The sequence below is a fragment of the Oryctolagus cuniculus genome, chromosome 7 (assembly GCF_051225735.1).
Source record: "Oryctolagus cuniculus isolate XC-2025 breed Fujian yellow rabbit chromosome 7, ASM5122573v1, whole genome shotgun sequence".
NCBI classification, from domain to species: domain Eukaryota; kingdom Metazoa; phylum Chordata; class Mammalia; order Lagomorpha; family Leporidae; genus Oryctolagus; species Oryctolagus cuniculus.
Genome location: NC_142873.1, coordinates 121,357,463 through 121,376,036, shown reverse-complemented (window position 1 = coordinate 121,376,036; position 18,574 = coordinate 121,357,463). Strand labels below are relative to the sequence as shown.

General features: G+C 41.5%; 1 protein-coding gene across 7 annotated transcripts in view; it reads left to right on the top strand.

Annotated features, from left to right (window-relative positions):
• ZFYVE9 (zinc finger FYVE-type containing 9) overlaps window positions 1–18,574 on the top strand; it is a 213,141-nt gene that overhangs the window by 131,513 nt on the left and 63,054 nt on the right. For 6 of the 7 annotated variants that reach the window (XM_051857767.3, XM_051857766.3, XM_051857765.3 and 3 more), the window contains 2 exons: window positions 45–214; window positions 7,667–7,787. In XM_051857767.3, coding sequence (XP_051713727.1) covers window positions 45–214; window positions 7,667–7,787 — 291 coding nt within the window. Of the gene's footprint in view, window positions 1–44; window positions 215–7,666; window positions 7,788–18,267; window positions 18,394–18,574 lie in introns of all 7 variants that reach the window. The other variant, XR_016211026.1, reaches the window with a different exon arrangement.

The following is an 18,574-nucleotide window of genomic DNA, read 5'->3' as shown; positions in this document are numbered from 1 at the left end:
TCACTGTCACATTGATGCCTATTTTATTTTTCTGGCCCCTCAAGTGGCTCAGCCCAGAGAGCAAAGGAGAGTTTGGTTTGCTGATGGGATCTTGCCCAATGGAGAAGTTGCTGATGCAGCCAAATTAACAATGAATGGAACTTCCTCTGCAGGAACCCTGGCTGTGTCACATGACCCAGTCAAGCCAGTAACTACCAGTCCTCTACCACCAGAGGTAAGAAAAACAAAACAGCAATTAGCAGTGATACTTGCTTTATTCAGTGTTGTGTTGCCTGCCTCTGTCTTTCCTTTCACTAAGTTGAGTGACTCTTGTGGAACCCTGTGGGTTTTGATCAGTTTTAGTACATTGGTGCACCTGTCTTTGTGTGCATATGTGTGTGTGTGTAGCAGTAAGAAACATGTGGCAAAATCAGCTGTTCTTGTTTGCTGTGTATTTAGAAGTTTTCTAGGAGAAAGATTCTCATGGATGCTGTTCTTAGACGAGCTCAGACTGTTTCTGTAGCAAGAGGCTGGGCTATAGGACATCCTGACCTCCTGATAAACTGGTTTTAAATCATGTTCCCCAGATTCTTTGGTGACCTCTTAGAGTACCACAGTGAGGAAAGGTGGGGCAATATGAAGATGGCCGAGTGCCCCTCTGTTCCTTCTCTTCAACCTGAGCCTCTCTAGTTCTTTTCTGTTTTAGCTATTATACTTCCATTTTAGATTTTAGAAAGGGATTCCAAGCCTGCAGAGATACTGACAACCACTGGTTTAATTGATGAAAGGCCCAGATAATTTATCTAAGGGAACTACACATAGTATGCTGTCATTTTTACCATGTTTCTTTTTTAAAAAAGAAAAGATTTATTTATTTATTTGAAAGTCAGAATTACACAGAAAGAGAGGAGAGGCAGAGAGACAGGTCTTCCATCCAATGATTCACTCCCCAATTGGCCACAATGGCCAGAGATGCACTAATCCGAAGCCAGGAGCCTCCTCTGGGTCTCCCACACAGGTGCAGAGGCCCAAGGACTTGGGCAGTCTTCCACTGCTCTCCCAGGCCCCAGCAGAGAGCTGGATCAGAAGTAGAGCAGCTGGGTCTTGAACCGGCATCCATATGGGATGCCAGTGCTTCAGGCCAGGACATCAACCCACTGCACCACAGTGCCAACCCCTACCATGTTTCTATGGAAATACCAGTCACCATTTTGTAGTTAAGGGGATCCTCTTTCCTTGGGGCCTAAGTTTTAACAGGGGACAAATAACTACTTTTTTTTTTTTTTTTTTTTTTTTTTAGAGTCAGTGAAGAGGCAGAGCCACCCATAATCGCAATTTGAAAGTATACACACAAAATCCTTTTACGAAGTGGGTGCTTTTCTTTCACTGCTTGTCTCCTTGAATTTGGAGGTCAAGGTTATGTTAGGCCATTAATTCTAATTAAGTTTATAAGTTCACTTTTAAAACAAAATCGGAGAATAAATGTTTCCGTGAAGTTTGTTATTTTTTGAGACATTTTAGGTTCATAGCAAAATAGAGAGGAAAGTACCCCTTCTGCCTACACATGCATAGCTTCTCCCATTATCAAGTCTCCTACTAGAGTAATGCAGTTTTGCAGTTGCTGAATCGATTTTGATACATCATAATCAGCTCAAACCCACAGCTTACATTAAGGTTGAAAGAAATGGTTTTTTTTGTTTGTTTGTTTGCTTGTTTTTTGTTTTTTAAGATTGATTTTATTTATTTGAAAGAGTTAGGGAGAGGCAGAAAGAGAAAGATCTTCTGTCCACTGGTTCACTCCCCAAATGGCCACAGCAGCCCAGGGCTGTGTCAGACCGAAGTCAGGAGCCAGGAACTTCTTTCCAGTCTCCCCACATGGGTGCAGGGGCCCAGGGAGTTGGGGCATCTTCTGTTGCTTTCCCAGGCACATTAGCATGAAGCTGGATAAGTGGAGCAGCCGAAACTTGAACCTGCGCCCATATGGAATGCTGGTGTTGCAGGCAGAGACTTTACCTGCTGTGCTACAATGCCGGCTTCTGGATAAAGTTTTTACAACTAGAGTTTTTCATAGAATTTTTAGTTACTGATTGTTTATACAAGGATACTTCCAAGGAAAAAGTGGAATTAAAATATTATTTTGGTAGAAAAAATTTTAAGATCAATGCATAGTTCTTCATAATATGCATTCTCTGTGAACTTTTTGAAGTCCTCTGCAATAATATTATTTGAGATATTTTTCTCCCATGTAATTTTTTATTTAGTTGTAATTGAAATTCCATGTTGATAAAAATAGATTTATTGATGTAAAAATCTGAGCTTGCTGTTTGAAGAAGAAATATTAAAGCAGGTCATACCTGTCTTCAGAAATTTGTATTTTAGGGATTTTTCTATGACTATAGTGATGACAGGAGTCAGAACTATGTCTTATTCTTTGTATTTTCACAATGGCTTTTGCAAGAAAGTTTCTTTCTCTCTTTTTTGTTTTTTAAAGATTTATTTTATTTATTTGAAAGGCAGAGTTACAGAGAGGGAGAGACAGAGAAAGAGATCTTCCATCCTCTGGTTCACTCCCCAAATGTCCACAGTAGCCAAGGCTGGGCCAGGCCAAAGTCAGGAGCTTCATCTGGGTATCCTGCTTGGATACAGGGGCCCAGGCACTTGGGTCATCTTCTGCTGCTTTCCCAGGCACATTAGCAGGATCCGAAGTGGAGTAGCTGGGACTAGAACCAGCACCTGTATGGGATGCCAGCACTGCAAGCTGCAGCTTAACCCAGTGTGCCACCATGCCAGCCACAAGAAAGGTTCTTTTTTTTCCTCATCTGTTTATTTGGAGGTGTAATACAGTAAACACTAATATAGTAATACAGTAATATACTCTTCAGCTGTATTCATCATTTACTTTAACACTATATATAAATTTTTTAAAAATATATTTACTTGAGAGAGTCACGGAGAGGTAGGGAGGGAGGGAGAGAGAGAAAGAGAAAGAGAGAGAAAGAGAAAGGTCTTCCATCTGCTGGTTCACCCCCCAAATGGCAGCAGTGGCTGGAGCTGAGCTGATCTGAAGCCAGGAACCAGGGTCCTCCTCCAGGTCTCCCACATGGGTGAAGGGACCTAAGCACTTGGACCATCCTATGGTGGCCTCCCAGGCACATCAGGAGGGAGCTAGATCAAAAGTGGAGCAGCTGGGACTCAAACTGGCGCTCACATGGGATGCTGGTGCCACATGCAGAAGCTTAGTCCACTTTACCACAGCACTGGCCCCAACCTAAAGTGTTTAAAATGTTTGTTTTCATCTATTTGAAAAGCAGAGAAATGTTCCATCTACTGATTCACTTCTGAAATGTTCACAACAGCCAGGGTTGGGCCAGGCCAAAGCTAGGAGCTTGGAATGCCATCTGGGTCTCCCATGTGGATGGCAGGGACCCAAGCACTTGAGCCATCATCTATTACTTTTCCAGATGGATTAGCAGGAATCTGGCTTGGAAGTGGAGGACCTGGGACTCCTACGAGGCACACTGATAAGGAAAAACCTGCTGGCGCCATTATGACTACCTCCATTTTTATAAATCAGTTAAGGATTAGTTATGCTTTACCACTTGATATTTGAGCTTTGTCTCCTAAGAACAAGATGTTTTCTCCCTCCCTCCCTTACTTCCCTCCTTCCCTCTCTCCCTCCCTCTCCTCTCTCTCCCTCCCTCTTTCTTCTCTCTCTCCCTTTCTTTCTTGATTTATTTGAGAGGCAGAGTTACAGAGAGAGAGGGAGAGACAGAGGTCTTCCATCTGTTGTTTCATACCCCAAATGGCCTCAGTGGCTGGAGCTGGTCCAATCCGAAGCTGGAAGCCACATGGGTACAGGGTTCCAAGCACTTGGGCCGTCTTCCAGTGCTTTACCAGGCTGTAAGCAGAGAGCTAAATTGGAAAAGGAGCAGGCGGAACATGAACTGCTGGTGCCCATGTGGGAAGCGGGCACTGCGGGCAGAGGCTACACCACCAGCCCTTCTTTTTTTTTAAGTTTTTTTTTTTTTTTAATACAATGGCAATTATCACGTGAGGTAGAAATATATACTGCCATTGCCTGATATATAACCAATATTCAAAATTCTCTAATTATTCCAATAATGTTATTCATTGCTTTCATTCACATATATATATGTGCTTGAATGAATGTGTAAATTTGTAATTAAATAAAATTTGTTTTCAGAAATCAGAATCCTATGAAGGATTACAGTTTAATTTAGCTGTCAGGTTTCTTTGATCATTAATATTTTTTAAGCACTTGGACCATTTGTGTGGTATTCTCAATTTGTGTTTTTATCTTTTTCCCTAATAAGTGTTTTGAGATGCAGTATTTTTTGTAAGCATAATAATATTTCTGAAGGAATGGTCATTTCTTAACAAATCACTTAAAAATCAGTTTGATGTATTAAACTGATGTCTGCTGTGTTTCTCCTCTGTAAAAGTATGCTTCCCTTTTTCCAATTAATCAGTAATATGAGGGGTCACATGAGACTGTATCTTGTTCCTCACCTGTCTTTGAGCCAATGATTTTACTATTTGATGATTCTTGCCTAAATCACTTATAACTATGGGACTTATATGTGGTGACTTTTTTCTCTTAAATTTCCTGTATCTCATAGCTTGTATAGATATGTTCTTAAGACATATATATTTTTTTTGTTTACAGATTTTATTTATTTGAGAGTGATAGGGTTAGAGGGTGGAGAGAAAGAGATCTTATACCTGGTAGTTCACTTCACAAATAGCTACAAGAAGCCAGGAGCTCTGAATTCATTTTGGTTTGCAGGGGCCTAAATACTTAGGCCATCATCCTCTGCTTTCCCAGGTGCATTAACAGGGAGCTGGATCTTAAGCTAAGCAGCTGGGGCTCAAACTATGGCTCAATATGCATGCTGGCATAATGGGTGGCAATTTGACCTACATCTAAAACACTGGCCCAAGACATAAATATTTTGAAACAAATGCGAAGCTCTGGTAAATTAATGTTACAAAGAAATGAAGTTCAGCTGAGTATAAGAAGCACTAAGTTAAATAAATTTTTAAAATTTGTATGCTCTATGTATACTAAGCTGATCTTCTGTATATTAAGATAATCGAAAATGAATCTTGATGTGAATGGAAGGGGAGAGGGAGTGGGAAAGGGGAGGGTAGTGGGTGGGAGGGACGGTATGTGGGGGAAGCCATTGTAATGCATAAATCGTACTTTGGAAATTTATATTCATTAAATAAAAGTTAAAAAAATTTGTATGCTCTTGCGGTGTTCAGCACTTTTAATATTTACTGGGTAAATTGAGGGAAAACACAACTTTTTAAAGATTGATTTATTTATTTGAAAGATGAGTTACAATGAGAGGGAGGGAGAGATTTCCCACTCAATGATTCACTCCCTGGATGGCTGCAATAGCCATATCTGCACCAGGGCAAAGGCAGAAGCCTAGAATTATATCTGGGTCTCATACGTGGGTGGCAGAAACCCAAGCATTTAGGTCATCTTTTGCTGCTTTCCCAGGCACATTAACAGGGTGCTCAGTGAGAAGTGGAGCACCCAGGACTTGCACTCGTGCTCATATGGGATGCCAGTGTTGCACGTGACAGCTTTACCTGCTGCACCACAACCCTTGCCCCAGGAAAACAAACTTTTTAAAGCAAGACCAGAATACATTTTTCTCTTTTATGGCTTAGTAGAGTGTCTAGCACTTAATAGGTGTTCAGTTAAAAAAAAGTAAATTCCTTTTCATAGAAGATATTTAAGTAAAGGCCAAGTGACTGGCCTTTTTTTTTATTTAAGATTTATTTATTTATTTGGAAGGCAGAATTGCAGAGAGAGAGAGGTCTTCCATCCACTTGTTTGCTCCCCAAATAGCCACAATGGCCAGAGCTGAGCTGATCCGAAGCCAGGAGCTTCTTCAGGTTCTCCTATGCAGGCACAGGGGCCTAAGCACTTGGGCCATCTTCTTCTTTCCCAGGCCATAGCAGAGAACTGAATCAGAAGTGAAGCAGCTGGTACCGAACTGGAATCCATATGGGATGCTGACCATGCAGGTGGTGGCTTTACGCGCTATACCCAGCACCAGCCCCCCTGCCACTTCTTCTGTTCTTAAAAGGTAGACTATGGGGCCAGCCACAGAGGATGGCCCAAGTCCTTGGGTACCTGCACTGGCGTGGGAGACCCAGAAGAGGCTCCTGGCTCCTGGCTTTGGATCGGAATAGCTCCAGCCCTGGCCGTCTAGGGAGTGAACCAGCTAATGGAAAACCTCTCTCTCTCTTTCTGCCTCTCTATAAGTCTGCCTTAAAAAAAAAAAAAAAAGATGGACTTATGCATTGTAAAATAGAAAGTTGGAATAGATTATTTCTTTTATTAAGCCTTCAAATAAACTAATAATTGTCAGTAAAATATGTGATGCCAGGATGACAACAATAAAAGTTTTTAGTGAAGGATCACTAAAATCTTAGACTCCTAAATTATAGAAGAAAGTATGAGAAGGCATGAACATATATATTTAGATATTTTAAATTTATTTGAGAGACAGATACACTAGTTAACTTACCAAATGCCCACAACTCTCCTGGGCCAGAGTCCAAAGCAGGTGTGGGGAACTTAGTCCAGATCCCCCACATGGGTGGCAGGGGCCCAACTAATTAAGGCATTACCAGCTGCTTCCCAGGGTATGCATTAGCAGAAAGCTAGAATTAGGTCTGGAGCAGTGATTCAAGCTAGGGATCCTGATTTGAAACGTGGGTGTCCCAACTTGGGTCTTAACTGCCAGACCAAACACCTGTCCCAACATGGGCATATTGTTAAATAATATATTTTCAGGTCTCATGCATATAGCAAAGTCCTTAAGAGCATTAATCTTTAGGAAGCAGTCTAATGAATGTATATATACAAAGGATCATATAAAAATGTGTACTATTAAGAAAACTATGCATGGATTAATTTTGTAGCAAAATAAACATATCTTCTAATTCTATTTTATTCCATTTTCCTGAAAATTTGAAGCTTCTACATATACTGCATTTTATATATCATATTACATATAACTATGCAGTTATTAATGTATACTTTCTGAACATATATATGTATGTAAAACCACTACCCAAGTGAAGATACAACACATTTCTGTTACTCCAGAAGGTTCTTTATGCTTTTTTCTATCAATACCTACCTGCCTCTCTCCTTTCCCAAGTTAGCCATTATTATTTTTTTGAACTGGTACCCTTATGGGATGCTGGCACTGCAGGTGGCTGCTTTACCCACTATGCCGCAGCACCAGCCCCACCATTATTCTTTTATCACCAGATTGTTTTGCTTGTTCTTGAATTTCATATAAATGGAAACATAGTTTGTATGTTTTGTCCCTAACTTCTTAAACTCAACCTAGTATTTATGAACCTTTCCATGTTGTTGCATACATTAAAAATTGATTCTTTAACTGCTGCATAGTATTCCATTTTGTGAGCATACCACCTTTTATTCTGTTTTCTTGTTAATGAACATTTAGATTGTTTCCAAATTTAGCTATTTTGAAGAAAGCTGTTATGAACATTGCAGTATCTTTAGCTTTCAGAAAGTATGACTTTGATATTTTCACTTAAATTCCCATTTATACTTTATTCTGTTAGAGTCTGGAACTCTCTATAATATTCACTGATTTGCTTTTCATAGACGGATATTTCTTTATTCTCTGGGAGTATAACTCAGGTTGGAAGTCCTGTTGGAAGTGCAATGAATCTTATTCCTGAAGATGGCCTTCCCCCCATTCTCATCTCCACTGGTGTAAAAGGAGGTATGTGGATTTGCTTTATGATTAAGGGAAGGAGAGAGAATTTTAAGTGATAACCATTCCTCTAGCCACAAATATGCAAATATCCAGTGCTGTGAAAACAGTTGTTGCTGTTACAGTTTTAGAATTTTATATTATAATGTCATTTTCTTTCTTTGGAAGGATATATTATTATAATATAAATGTTTATTAGCAGTTTTACCTGTATGTTTCAAAGCCTATAATACTCTGAAAGGTTGCTTGTGGCCCACGCTGATATCATTAGTACATTGATTTAGTCTTATTTTGAAGAATGATACACATTCAGAAAGGTATATATAGTAAATGTGAAGAAACCTTGATTCAAATAAGAATTTTATTGTTAAAAATATTTTTAGGTATTCTTTTAAGAAATAAAATTACTCTTTGTCAAAGAAATACTTAACTTTATGTGAAAGTTTGTTGTTGATATATCCAGTCAGTTCACTTTCAGGAGACAACTTATAAAAATTTTCTCCTCACTTTTGTCCTCATCTTTTACATAGTCTTCTTGAGTTTAATGTTTCTCTCTTTTATCTTCTTTTTTTTTTTTTTTTTTGACAGGCAGAGTGGACAGTGAGAGAGAGAGACAGAGAGAAAGGTCTTCCTTTGCCGTTGGTTCACCCTCCAATGGCCGCCGCGGTTGGCGCGCTGCGGCCGGCGCACCGCGCTGATCCGATGGCAGGAGCCAGGAGCCAGGTGCTTTTCCTGGTCTCCCATGGGGTGTAGGGCCCAAGCACCTGGGCCATCCTCCACTGCACTCCCTGGCCACAGCAGAGGGCTGGCCTGGAAGAGGGGCAACCGGGACAGAATCCGGCGCCCCTACCGGGACTAGAACCCGGTGTGCCGGCGCCGCTAGGCGGAGGATTAGCCTAGTGAGCCGCGGCGCCGGCCTTATCTTCTATTCTGTTGCCAGTTCTCTCTCTCTCTCTCTATCTCTTTTTAAAGAAATGGGCTTTTTTTTTTAATATTTATTTATTTATTTTGAAAGTCAGAGTTACACACAGAGATTGAGAGACAGAGAAAATCTTTTGTCTGCTGGTTCACTCCCCATATGGTTGCAACAGCTTGGATTGGACCAGGCTGAGGCCAGGAGCTTCTTCCGGGTCTCTCATATGGGTGCAGGGGCCCAAGCACTCAGGCCATTTTCCACTACTTTCCTAGGTTCACATATGGGATGCCTGTGTCACAGGCAGTGGCTTTACCCGCTACACCACAGCACTGGACCAGCCAGTTCTCTTTTTAAACATATTTATTATCATACATTGCTTTTGTTTAAAAATCCTTATTTTTTTAATTTTATCTTTAATTTTAAAAAATTGACATAATAATTGTACATATATATGGGGTTCAGTGTGGCATTTGCTAGATAGGGCAACTGGTGTTATTTGTTACTTCAGACATGAATCATTTCTTTGTATTAGGAAATTTGAAATACTCAATTGTTATCAACCACAGGAATCCTATTAGAAGTTATTCCTCCTAATAACCATTTCACTCTTGTGTCCATTAACCATCTTTTCTCTATCGACATTTATCTTTCTGTGCCTGACTTCACTTAACATAATGTCCTCCATTTCTATCCATGTTGCTGCAAATGACAGAATTACATTCTTTTTATGTGTGAATAGTATTGCATTGTATATATGCTTACATACCACATTTTCTTTATCCATTCATCCATTGATGGACATTGAGGTTGGTTCCATATCTTGGCTATTGTGAGTAGTGCTGCAATAAACATGTGAGTGGCCGGCACGGCGGCTCACTAGGCTAATCCTCCGCCTGTGGTGCCAGCACCCTGGGTTCTAGTCCCTGGTGGGGCGCCGGATTCTGTCCCGGTTGCTCCTCTTCTAGTCCAGCTCTCTGTGGTGGCCCGGGAAGGCACTGGAGGATGGCCCAAGTGCTTGGGCCCTGCACCCGCATGGGAGACCGGGAGGAAGCACCTGGCTCCTGGCTTCGGATCGGTGCAGTGTGCCGGCCGTGGCGGCCACTTGGGGGGTGAACCAACGGAAAAGGAAGACCTTTCTCTCTGTCTCTCTCTCTCACTGTCCACTCTGCCTGTCCAAAAAAAAAAAAAATGTGAGTGCAGATGTCTTTTCAACATACTGATTTCAATTCATGTGGGTATGTGCCTGATAGTGGAACTACAGGGTCATATTATAGTTTTATTTCTAGTTTTTTGAGGAACCTCCATATTGTTTTCAGTAATGGCTGTAGTAATTTACATTTTAGCCATGTAATAAGGGTTCCATTTTCTCCACATCCTCACTAGCATTTGTTAGTTTTTATCTTTTTTATAGTAACATTTCTAACTAATATGAGATTTTAACCTCATTGTAGTTTTAATTTGCATTTCCTTGATGATTAGTGATGTTTGAACATATATTTTTGTTGACCATTTATATGTTGTCCTCGGAGAAATATCTGTTCCATTCATCCATTTTTAATTGGATATTTTTTATTTTTTGCTGTTGAATTGTTTGCTTCTTTATATGTTCTGGAAATTAATTGCTTGCCAAATGAATAGTTTTCATATATTTTCGCTAATCCTGTAGGTTGTCACTTCACTATATCAATTGTTTCCTTTTCTTTGCAGAAGCTTTTTAGTTTGATATAATACTATTTGTTGGTTTTTGCTTTTCTTGCCTGTTCTTTTGGGGTCATGTCCAAGAAATGTTTGCTCAGACCAATGACCTAAAACATTTCCCCTATGGTTTCTGTAGTGATGTTAAAGTTTTGGATCTTACATGTAGTCTTTGATCCATCTTGAGTTTACACACGCACACACACACACACACACACACATGTGTGTGTATGTATATATATGTAGTGAGAGATAGGTATGTAGTTTATTTCTTATGCCTGTGAATAAGCGTCATTCTTTGAAAGGGCTTTCCTTTCTGCAACATATGAATGTGCTATGATTTTAAAAACATTTTGCACCAAAATAAACTTTTTTTAAAAAGATTTGTTTATTTTTATTTGAAAGGCAGAGTTACAGAGAGGCAGAAACAGAAAGAGGGAAGGAGGGAGGAAGAGAGAGAGGTGTCTTCTATCCACTGGTTCACTCCCCAGGTGGCTGCCATGGCCAGAGCTGCACCAAACTGAAGCCAGGAGCCAGAAGCTTCTTCCAGGTCTCCTACATGGGTGCAGGGGCTCAAGGACTTGGGGCATAGTCTGCTGCTTTCCCAGGCCATAGCAGAGAGCTGGCTCTGAAATAGAGCAGCCGGGTTTCAAACCGGTGCTTGTATGGGATGCCAGCACTGCAGGCGGCGGCTTAACCCAGTATGCCACAGTGCCAGCCCCTGAATTTAGGTTTTGATTCCATTTCTCACCAGCTTTTTTCCCCCACCAGCTTTTTGAAGAATCTTTATATATACTTGCTGCCTTCACTGAAAATCAGTTAGATGTTAATATGTGGATTTGTTAGTGCATTCTGTTTGCTGTTTCATTGGCCTGTGTGGCTGTTTTAATGCCAGTACCATGCTGGGTTTTTTTTTTTTTTTTCTTTTTTTTTTACAGGCAGAGTTAGGGAGAGAAATAGAGAGTTATAGACACAGACAGAGAGAAAGGTCTTCCTTCCATTGGTTCTCCCCCCAGATGGCCGCAACAACTGGCACTGTGCTGATCAGGAGCCAGGTGCTTCCTCCCGGTCTCCAATGTGGGTGCAGGGACCCAACACTTGGGCCATCCTCCACTGCCCTCCCGGGCCACAGCAGAGAGCTGGACTGGAAGAGGAGCAACTGGGACTAGAACCCGGGGTAATGCACCACAGGCGGAGGATTAGCCAAGTGAGCCATGGCGCCGGCCATACCATGCTGTTTTGCTTACAATAGCTTTGTGTATTATGTTTTGAAATCAGATATTGTAATGGCTCCAACCTTGTTCTACTTCATTATGATTGCTTTGGCTAGTAAAGCTCTTTTGTGGTTTCAAATGGATTCTGTGATTGTATTCTTTTGTTTTTCTGAAGATTATTGGTATTTTGGTACAAATTACATTGAATCTCTAGATCACCTTGGTTATTGTGGACATCTTTTTAAATTTTTTTAGGATTTATTTTATTTATTTGAAAGGCAAGTTACAGAGAGAGAGAGAGGTCTTCATCTGCTGGTTCACTCCCTACGTGGCCGCAATGATCAGGGCTGGGCCAGGCCAAAGCCAGGAGACAAGAGCTTCTTCCAGGTCTCCCACATGGTTGCAGGAGTCCAAAGACTTGGACCGTCCTTGCTGCTTTTCCAGGCACATTAGCAGGGATCTGGATCTGAAGTAGAGCAGCCAGGGCTTGAACTGGTGCTTAAATGTGATGCCAATGTGGCTTAACTGGCTGCACCATGTTGCTGGCCCCTATTGTGGACATCTTAACAATATTATTTTTTGTCTTCAACTTCTTTTGTCAGTGTTCTGTAATCTTCATTGTAGAGATCATTGTTTTCCTGGTGAGATTTACTTCTGGGTCATCTATCCTACATAGTAGCTATTGTGAGGGCCAATGCTTTCTTTCTTTCTTGGCAATTTTGTTATTGTTGTGTTTAAAGGCATAGTGATTTTTATTTGTTAATTTCATAGCCTGCAACCTTACAGAATTTGATTAAGAATTCTAACAGGTTTTTATGCCTTTTTATTTCTTCCCCTTGTCTAATTTCTACAGCTAATAATTCCAGTGCTAAGAAGGGATGAAAGTGGCCATCCTTGTCTTGAATATGATTTCAGCTTAGCTTTTGCTGATTCAGTATGATATAGGTTATTGGTTTGTCACATGTAGTCTTTATTGTGTTGGGGGCACATTTCTTCTATTTCTAATTTATAAAGGATTTTTATCATGAAAGGATGTTGAGTTTTGTTGAATTATGTTGATTATTTTGCATATGTTGAATCATTCTTGTGTCCCTAGGGTAATTCCCAGTTTATCTCAGCTCATCTTTTTTTTTTTTTTAATGGGCTGTTGGATTTGATTTGATAGGGTTTTTTAAAAAGATTTATTTATTTTATTTGAAAGCAGAGTATCAGAGAGAAGGAGAGATCTTCCATCTGCTGGTTCATTCTACAGTGGCTGGAACAGCCGGGGCTGGGCCAGGCCTAAGCCAGGATCCAGGAACCCCATCTGGGTCTCCCGAGTGTGTTGCAGGGCCCCAAGTACTTGGGCCATTTCCCACTGCTTTCCAAGTACATTAGCAGGGAGCTGGATCGGAAATAGAGCAACTGAGACTTGAGCGTGCACCCATGTGGGATACCAGCATTGCATTTGACAGCCTAATCTACTGTACCACAACATTGGCCTCTTTGTATTTTTAGTAGTCTCTATTTCATTCATTTCTACTCTGATATGTGTTATGTCTGTCCTACTAATTTGGGGTTTGATTTGTTTTTGTTTTTCTAGTACCTTCAATTGCATGATTAGGTTCTTTGAGATCTTTAAAATTTTTTAATGTTGCCACTTCTGTAAACTTACCTCTATGTATTTGTGTATTCGCTCTCATTTGTTTCAAGACATTTTGAAATTTCACCTTTGGTTTCCAGACTCATGATTCAAAAGAATGTTCTTTCATTTCCATGTACGAGTTCCTGTTTTTTAAGATCCATTTTATTTATTTGAAAGACAGATTTACAGAGAGAGGTAGAGACAGGTAGAGAGAGAGAGAGAGGTCTTTTTCCATTGGTTCACTCCCCAAATGGCCGCAACAGCTGGAGCTGGACCAGTCTGAAGCCAGGAACCAGGAGCTTCTCCCCCGTCTCCCACATGGGTGCAGGGGCTGAAACCCTTGGGCTACATTCTACTGCTTTCCCAGGCACATTAGCAGGGAGCTGGATCAGCAATGGAGCAGCTGGGGCTAGAACCGGTGCACATATGCGATGCTGGTGCTGCAGGCCAGGGCCTTAACCCACTGCACCACAGTGCCAGCCCCTATTTGGACAATTTCTAAAGTTCTTCTGATTTCTAGTTTTATCCTATTTTGATGAGAAAAGATACATGTTATGATTTCAAGTTTTTTTTAATTTGATGATTTTTGTTCTTTGTTTTGTATACAATGTATCCTAGAGAATGTCTCATGTACTGATGAGGTGTATTCTGCAGCTATTGGATGAAATGTTCTGTAAATGCTGTTAGATCTATCTGTATTTAACTATGATGTTTCTTCATTGATTTTTTGGGGGGGTCTGGATTATCTATTGATAAAAGTGGGTTGTTGACGTCCCTAATTATTTTAGTAGCATCTCTCTTTTTTAGTTCTGTAATGTTTGTTTTATATAATCAGGTATTCTAGCATATATATTTACAATAGTTATTTCTCTTGTTAAGTTGATCCCTTCTTTATCATTATAAAGTGACCTTCTTTGTCTCTGTATTTGTGTGTGTGTGTGTTTCATTAATGTCTATTTTATCTGTATAAATATAGCTACTCAGACTTGCTTTTGGTTTCTGTTTTCATGGAATCTTTTCCCATCTCTTTCTTTCAGTTTATGTGCATATTTACCAGTGAAGTGAGTTTCTTCAAGGCAGCATATCATTGGTTTTTTTTTGTTTTTTCTATCCATTTAGCCAGTCTATATTTTTTTTTATTTATTTGACAGGTAGAGTTATAGACAGTGAGTGAGAGAGATTCAGAAAGAAAGGTCTTCCTTCCATTGGTTCACTCCCCAAATGGCCGCCACGGATGGCGCTGTGCCGATCCGAAGCTAGGAGCCTCCCTCTGGTCTCCCCATGCAGGTGCAGGGGCCCAAGCACTTGGGCCATCCTCCACTCCCCTCCTGGGCCACAACAGAGAGCTGGACTGGAAGAGGAGCAACCAGGACTAGAACCGGCACCCATATGGGATGCCAGTGCTACAGGCGGAGGATTAGCCAAGTGAGCCATAGCGCCAGCCCCCAGTCTCTATCTTTTAATTGGAGAACTTGATCCCTTTATATTCAAAATTAGTAATAATTAAAAACTGACTCCTGCCATTCTATTTCCTCTTGTTTTCTGTATGCTTTATATCTCCCTTGTTCATCATTGTAGTTTGGTGATTTTCTGTATTGATAGGGCTTGATTCTCTATGTTTTGTGTATCTCCTATGCTATTGAGATTTGTACTTTCCTGTGTTTTCATGATGATATCCATTATCCTTTTGCTTCTAATGTAGGACTCCTTTAAATATTTTTGGTAGGGCTAATCTAGAAGCAATGAAATCATTCAGTCTTTCCTTGTAATAGATGGTCTTTATCTCTCATTTCTGATCAGTATTGCTAGGTATAATATTCTTGGTTGGACTTTGAATATTTCATCTCATTCTCTTTTGACCTGTAGGTTTCTGCTAGGAAGTCTGCTGTTAATCTACTGGGGACCCCCATATAAGTGATGAGATGCTTTTTTCTTGCTGTTTTTAGCGCTTTCTTTTTCAATTGTGTTTTTTAAAAAATAGTATTTATTTATTTGAGAGACAGAGAGCCCCCATCCACAGATTTGCTCCCCAGATGACCATAACTGCTTCATGCCGGGGCTGAGGCTGAGAGCTGGGAACTCAAATCAAGTCTCCCACATAGTTGGCAGGAACCCAGTCACTGAGCCATTGTCACTGCCTACTAGAGTCTGTATTAGTGGGAAACGGTTATCACTTATCAAACCCAGACACCAATATGGGATGCAACATCTTATACAGTGTCTCAACCACTAGACCAAATACCTTGCCCTGTATTATATTTTCATCAGTTTGATTATAATATGCTCTGGATTAGATCTTTGAGTCAGTTAGGGTCCTTTGAGCTTCCTAGTTTTGGGTACTTTAAGCTTTCCCAAAGATTGGAAGTTTCCAACAAATTTTTTTTTTTTTTTTTTTTTTTTTTTTTTTTTTTTTTGTGGACAGGCAGAGTTAGAGACAGAGAGAAAGGTCTTCCTTCCATTGGTTCACCCTCCAAATGGCTGCTATGGCTGGCGCGCTACGCTGATCCAAAGCCAGGAGCTAGGTGCTTCCTCCTGGTCTCCCCTGCGGGTGCAGGACCCAAGCACTTGGGCCATCCTCCATTGCCTTCCTGAACCACAGCAGAGAGCTGGACTGGAAGAGGAGCAACCCGGACAGAATCCAGCGCTCTGAACAGGACTAGAACCCAGGGTGCTGGTGCCGCAGGTGGAGGATTAGCCTAGTGAGCTGCGGCTCCGGCCCAAACAAATATTTCCTTGAATGGATTTTCTTTGCTTTTTCCCTTCTCTTCTTTGGAAACACCTAAAATTCAAAAATTTACTCATTTAATGGTGTCTTAAAAGTCTTGAAAACATTCTTTATTCTTTAAAAAAAATTTCTTTTTCTTTTTGTGTGACTGGGGTATTTAAGAAGATCTGTCAGCTGGCTCCGCGGCTCTCTAGGCTAATCCTCCACCTGCAGCGCCAGCACCCCGGGTTCTAGTCCTGGTTGGGGCACCGGATTCTGTCCCAGTTGCTCCTCTTCCAGTCCAGCTCTCTGCTGTGGCTCAGGAGTGCCGTGGAGGATGGCCCAAGTGCTTGGTCCCTGCACCCGCATGGGAGACCAGGAGAAGCACCTGGCTCCTGGCTTCGGATTGGCACAGCACGCGGGCCGTAGCGGCCATTGGGGGTGAACCAATGGAAGGAAGACCTTTCTCTCTGTCTCTCTCCTTCACTGTCTAACTCTGCCTGTCAAAAAAAAAAATGTCTTCATGTTCAGAAATTCTTTCTTCTGCCTGTTTAGTTCTGCTGCTGAGGCTCTCAACTGTTATTATCTCTGTCTCTGCTGAATTTCTCATTCATATCATGAATTTTTTTTTCTAACATCATTGAATTATTTGCCTGTAGTTCTCTTATTTTATTTTATTATTATTATTATTTTTTTTTTTTGACAGGCAGAGTGGACAGTGAGAGAGACAGAGAGAAAGGTCTTCCTTTGCCGTTGGTTCACCCTCCAATGGCCGGCGCACCGTGCTGATCCGATGGCAGGAGCCAGGTGCTTTTCCTGGTCTCCCATGGGGTGCAGGGCCCAAGCACTTGGACCGTCCTCCACTGCACTCCCTGGCCACAGCAGAGAGCTGGCCTGGAAGAGGGGCAACCGGGACAGAATCCGGCGCCCCGACCAGGACTAGAACCCAGTGTGCCGGCGCCACTAGGCGGAGGATTAGCCAATTGAGCCGCGGCGCCGGCCTTATTTTATTTTTTAAAATTATTTATTTGAAAGTCATAGGTACGAAGAGTGGGAGATCTTCTATCCATTCCCCAGGTGGCTACAATGGCCAGAGGTGGGCCAGGTTAATGCCAGGAGCTTCTTCCCGGACTCCCACGTGGTAGTGGGGATCCAGACACCTGAGTCATCTTCCACTGTTTTTCCCAGGCCATTAGCAGGGAGCTAAATCGGAGGTGTACCAGCCAGGAAACAAACTGGCACTCATATGGAATGCTGGCATTGCAGGTGGCAGCTTTGACTTTTAATGTCACAACCTGGGTCCCTCTTTTATTAAGTTTCCTTAAAATCACAGTTTTGAATTCTTTGTCATGCAATTTGTCAGTTTCTATTTCTTTGTGGTCAATTGTTAGAGTTACTATATTCCCTTACAGGTTCCATGTTGCCTAATTTTGTTTTTTATGCTTTTATCCTTCTGTTGGTTTTGTCCATTGGCTACAGTCAGTTGCTTCTGCCAATCATGTAGTGGCTTATATTCTGCTAGTGATGTATCTTGGGTGTTGAATATGTTTCATTGGTTTTGGTTCCAAGTGCGTATGTTCATGCAGTGCGTTTATAGCTTCTTCAGCTGTAATTGATAATGGTAATGCTTTAGAATGTCTCAGTGGCCTATGCTGTATGGGTTATGGGATTATATTGCCAGTTGAGGTTACAGCTACCTTAAGTTAGGTGGATTCACTTGCAGCTTGGGCACAGGGCACCCAGTTTTTGGTGTGGAGTGTCTGACAGCTTCTGCAGGTTGTTTGATGGTGGGGCTGCTCCTGTGGGCACAGGTGGTTTTGGTAATGAGGTAGAGTGTCCATCCATGCCTGAGTACCTCATGGGGTCTAGGCAGCTGAATGTGCTCAGATGGGTCACCTCTCAATGTCTGAGGGCTATGCATTTAACTTTGCAAGTCCCCCAGGGGTGACCTGCTTGGGGAATTCTGCCTAGCTTCTTCCTGGGGCTGAGGGTAGGTATGTGGGGCCAGGTGACTGCTCTGCAGGGCCTCAGTGGGCCAAGCCACTCCAAGCTGGTTAATTAGTTGCTTCCTGGGGCAAAGATGTATGGGTGGGGCCATCTGGCTGCTTCTGGGCCAGCAGGAGTGTCTTATTTACAAATATTATTCAATTGCCAAGTTAATACTTAATGCCTTTAAAAGGTAATTTTCATAGCTTACAGAATTCCTCCTGAAGTTATCTCTGCCTCTCTTTCTAATTTTATTTTGTCATTACTCTAGCATCTTTATAAGCATACTGCAAATTGTTTGCTGTTTTCTGAATATTTACTTTTAAAAAAATTATTTATTTTTTTGAAAGGCAGAGAGAGAGAGAGAGACTTTGAATCTGCTGATTGACTCCCCAGATGACTGCAGTGGCTAGGGCTGGGCTGGGCCAGACCAAAGCCAGGAGCCTTGAACTCCATCTAGGTCTTCTACGTGGATGGTAAGGGCCTAAATCATCTTCCACTCCCTTCCAAGGCATATTAGCAAGGAGCTAGATCAGAAGTGGAAAAGGGAGACTGAAACCAGTGCTCCTATGGAATGCTGTTAAGTGATGCTGGTGTTGCAGATGGTAATTTAACCCACTGCACTACAATTGCTGGCCCCTGAATATTCACTTTTTT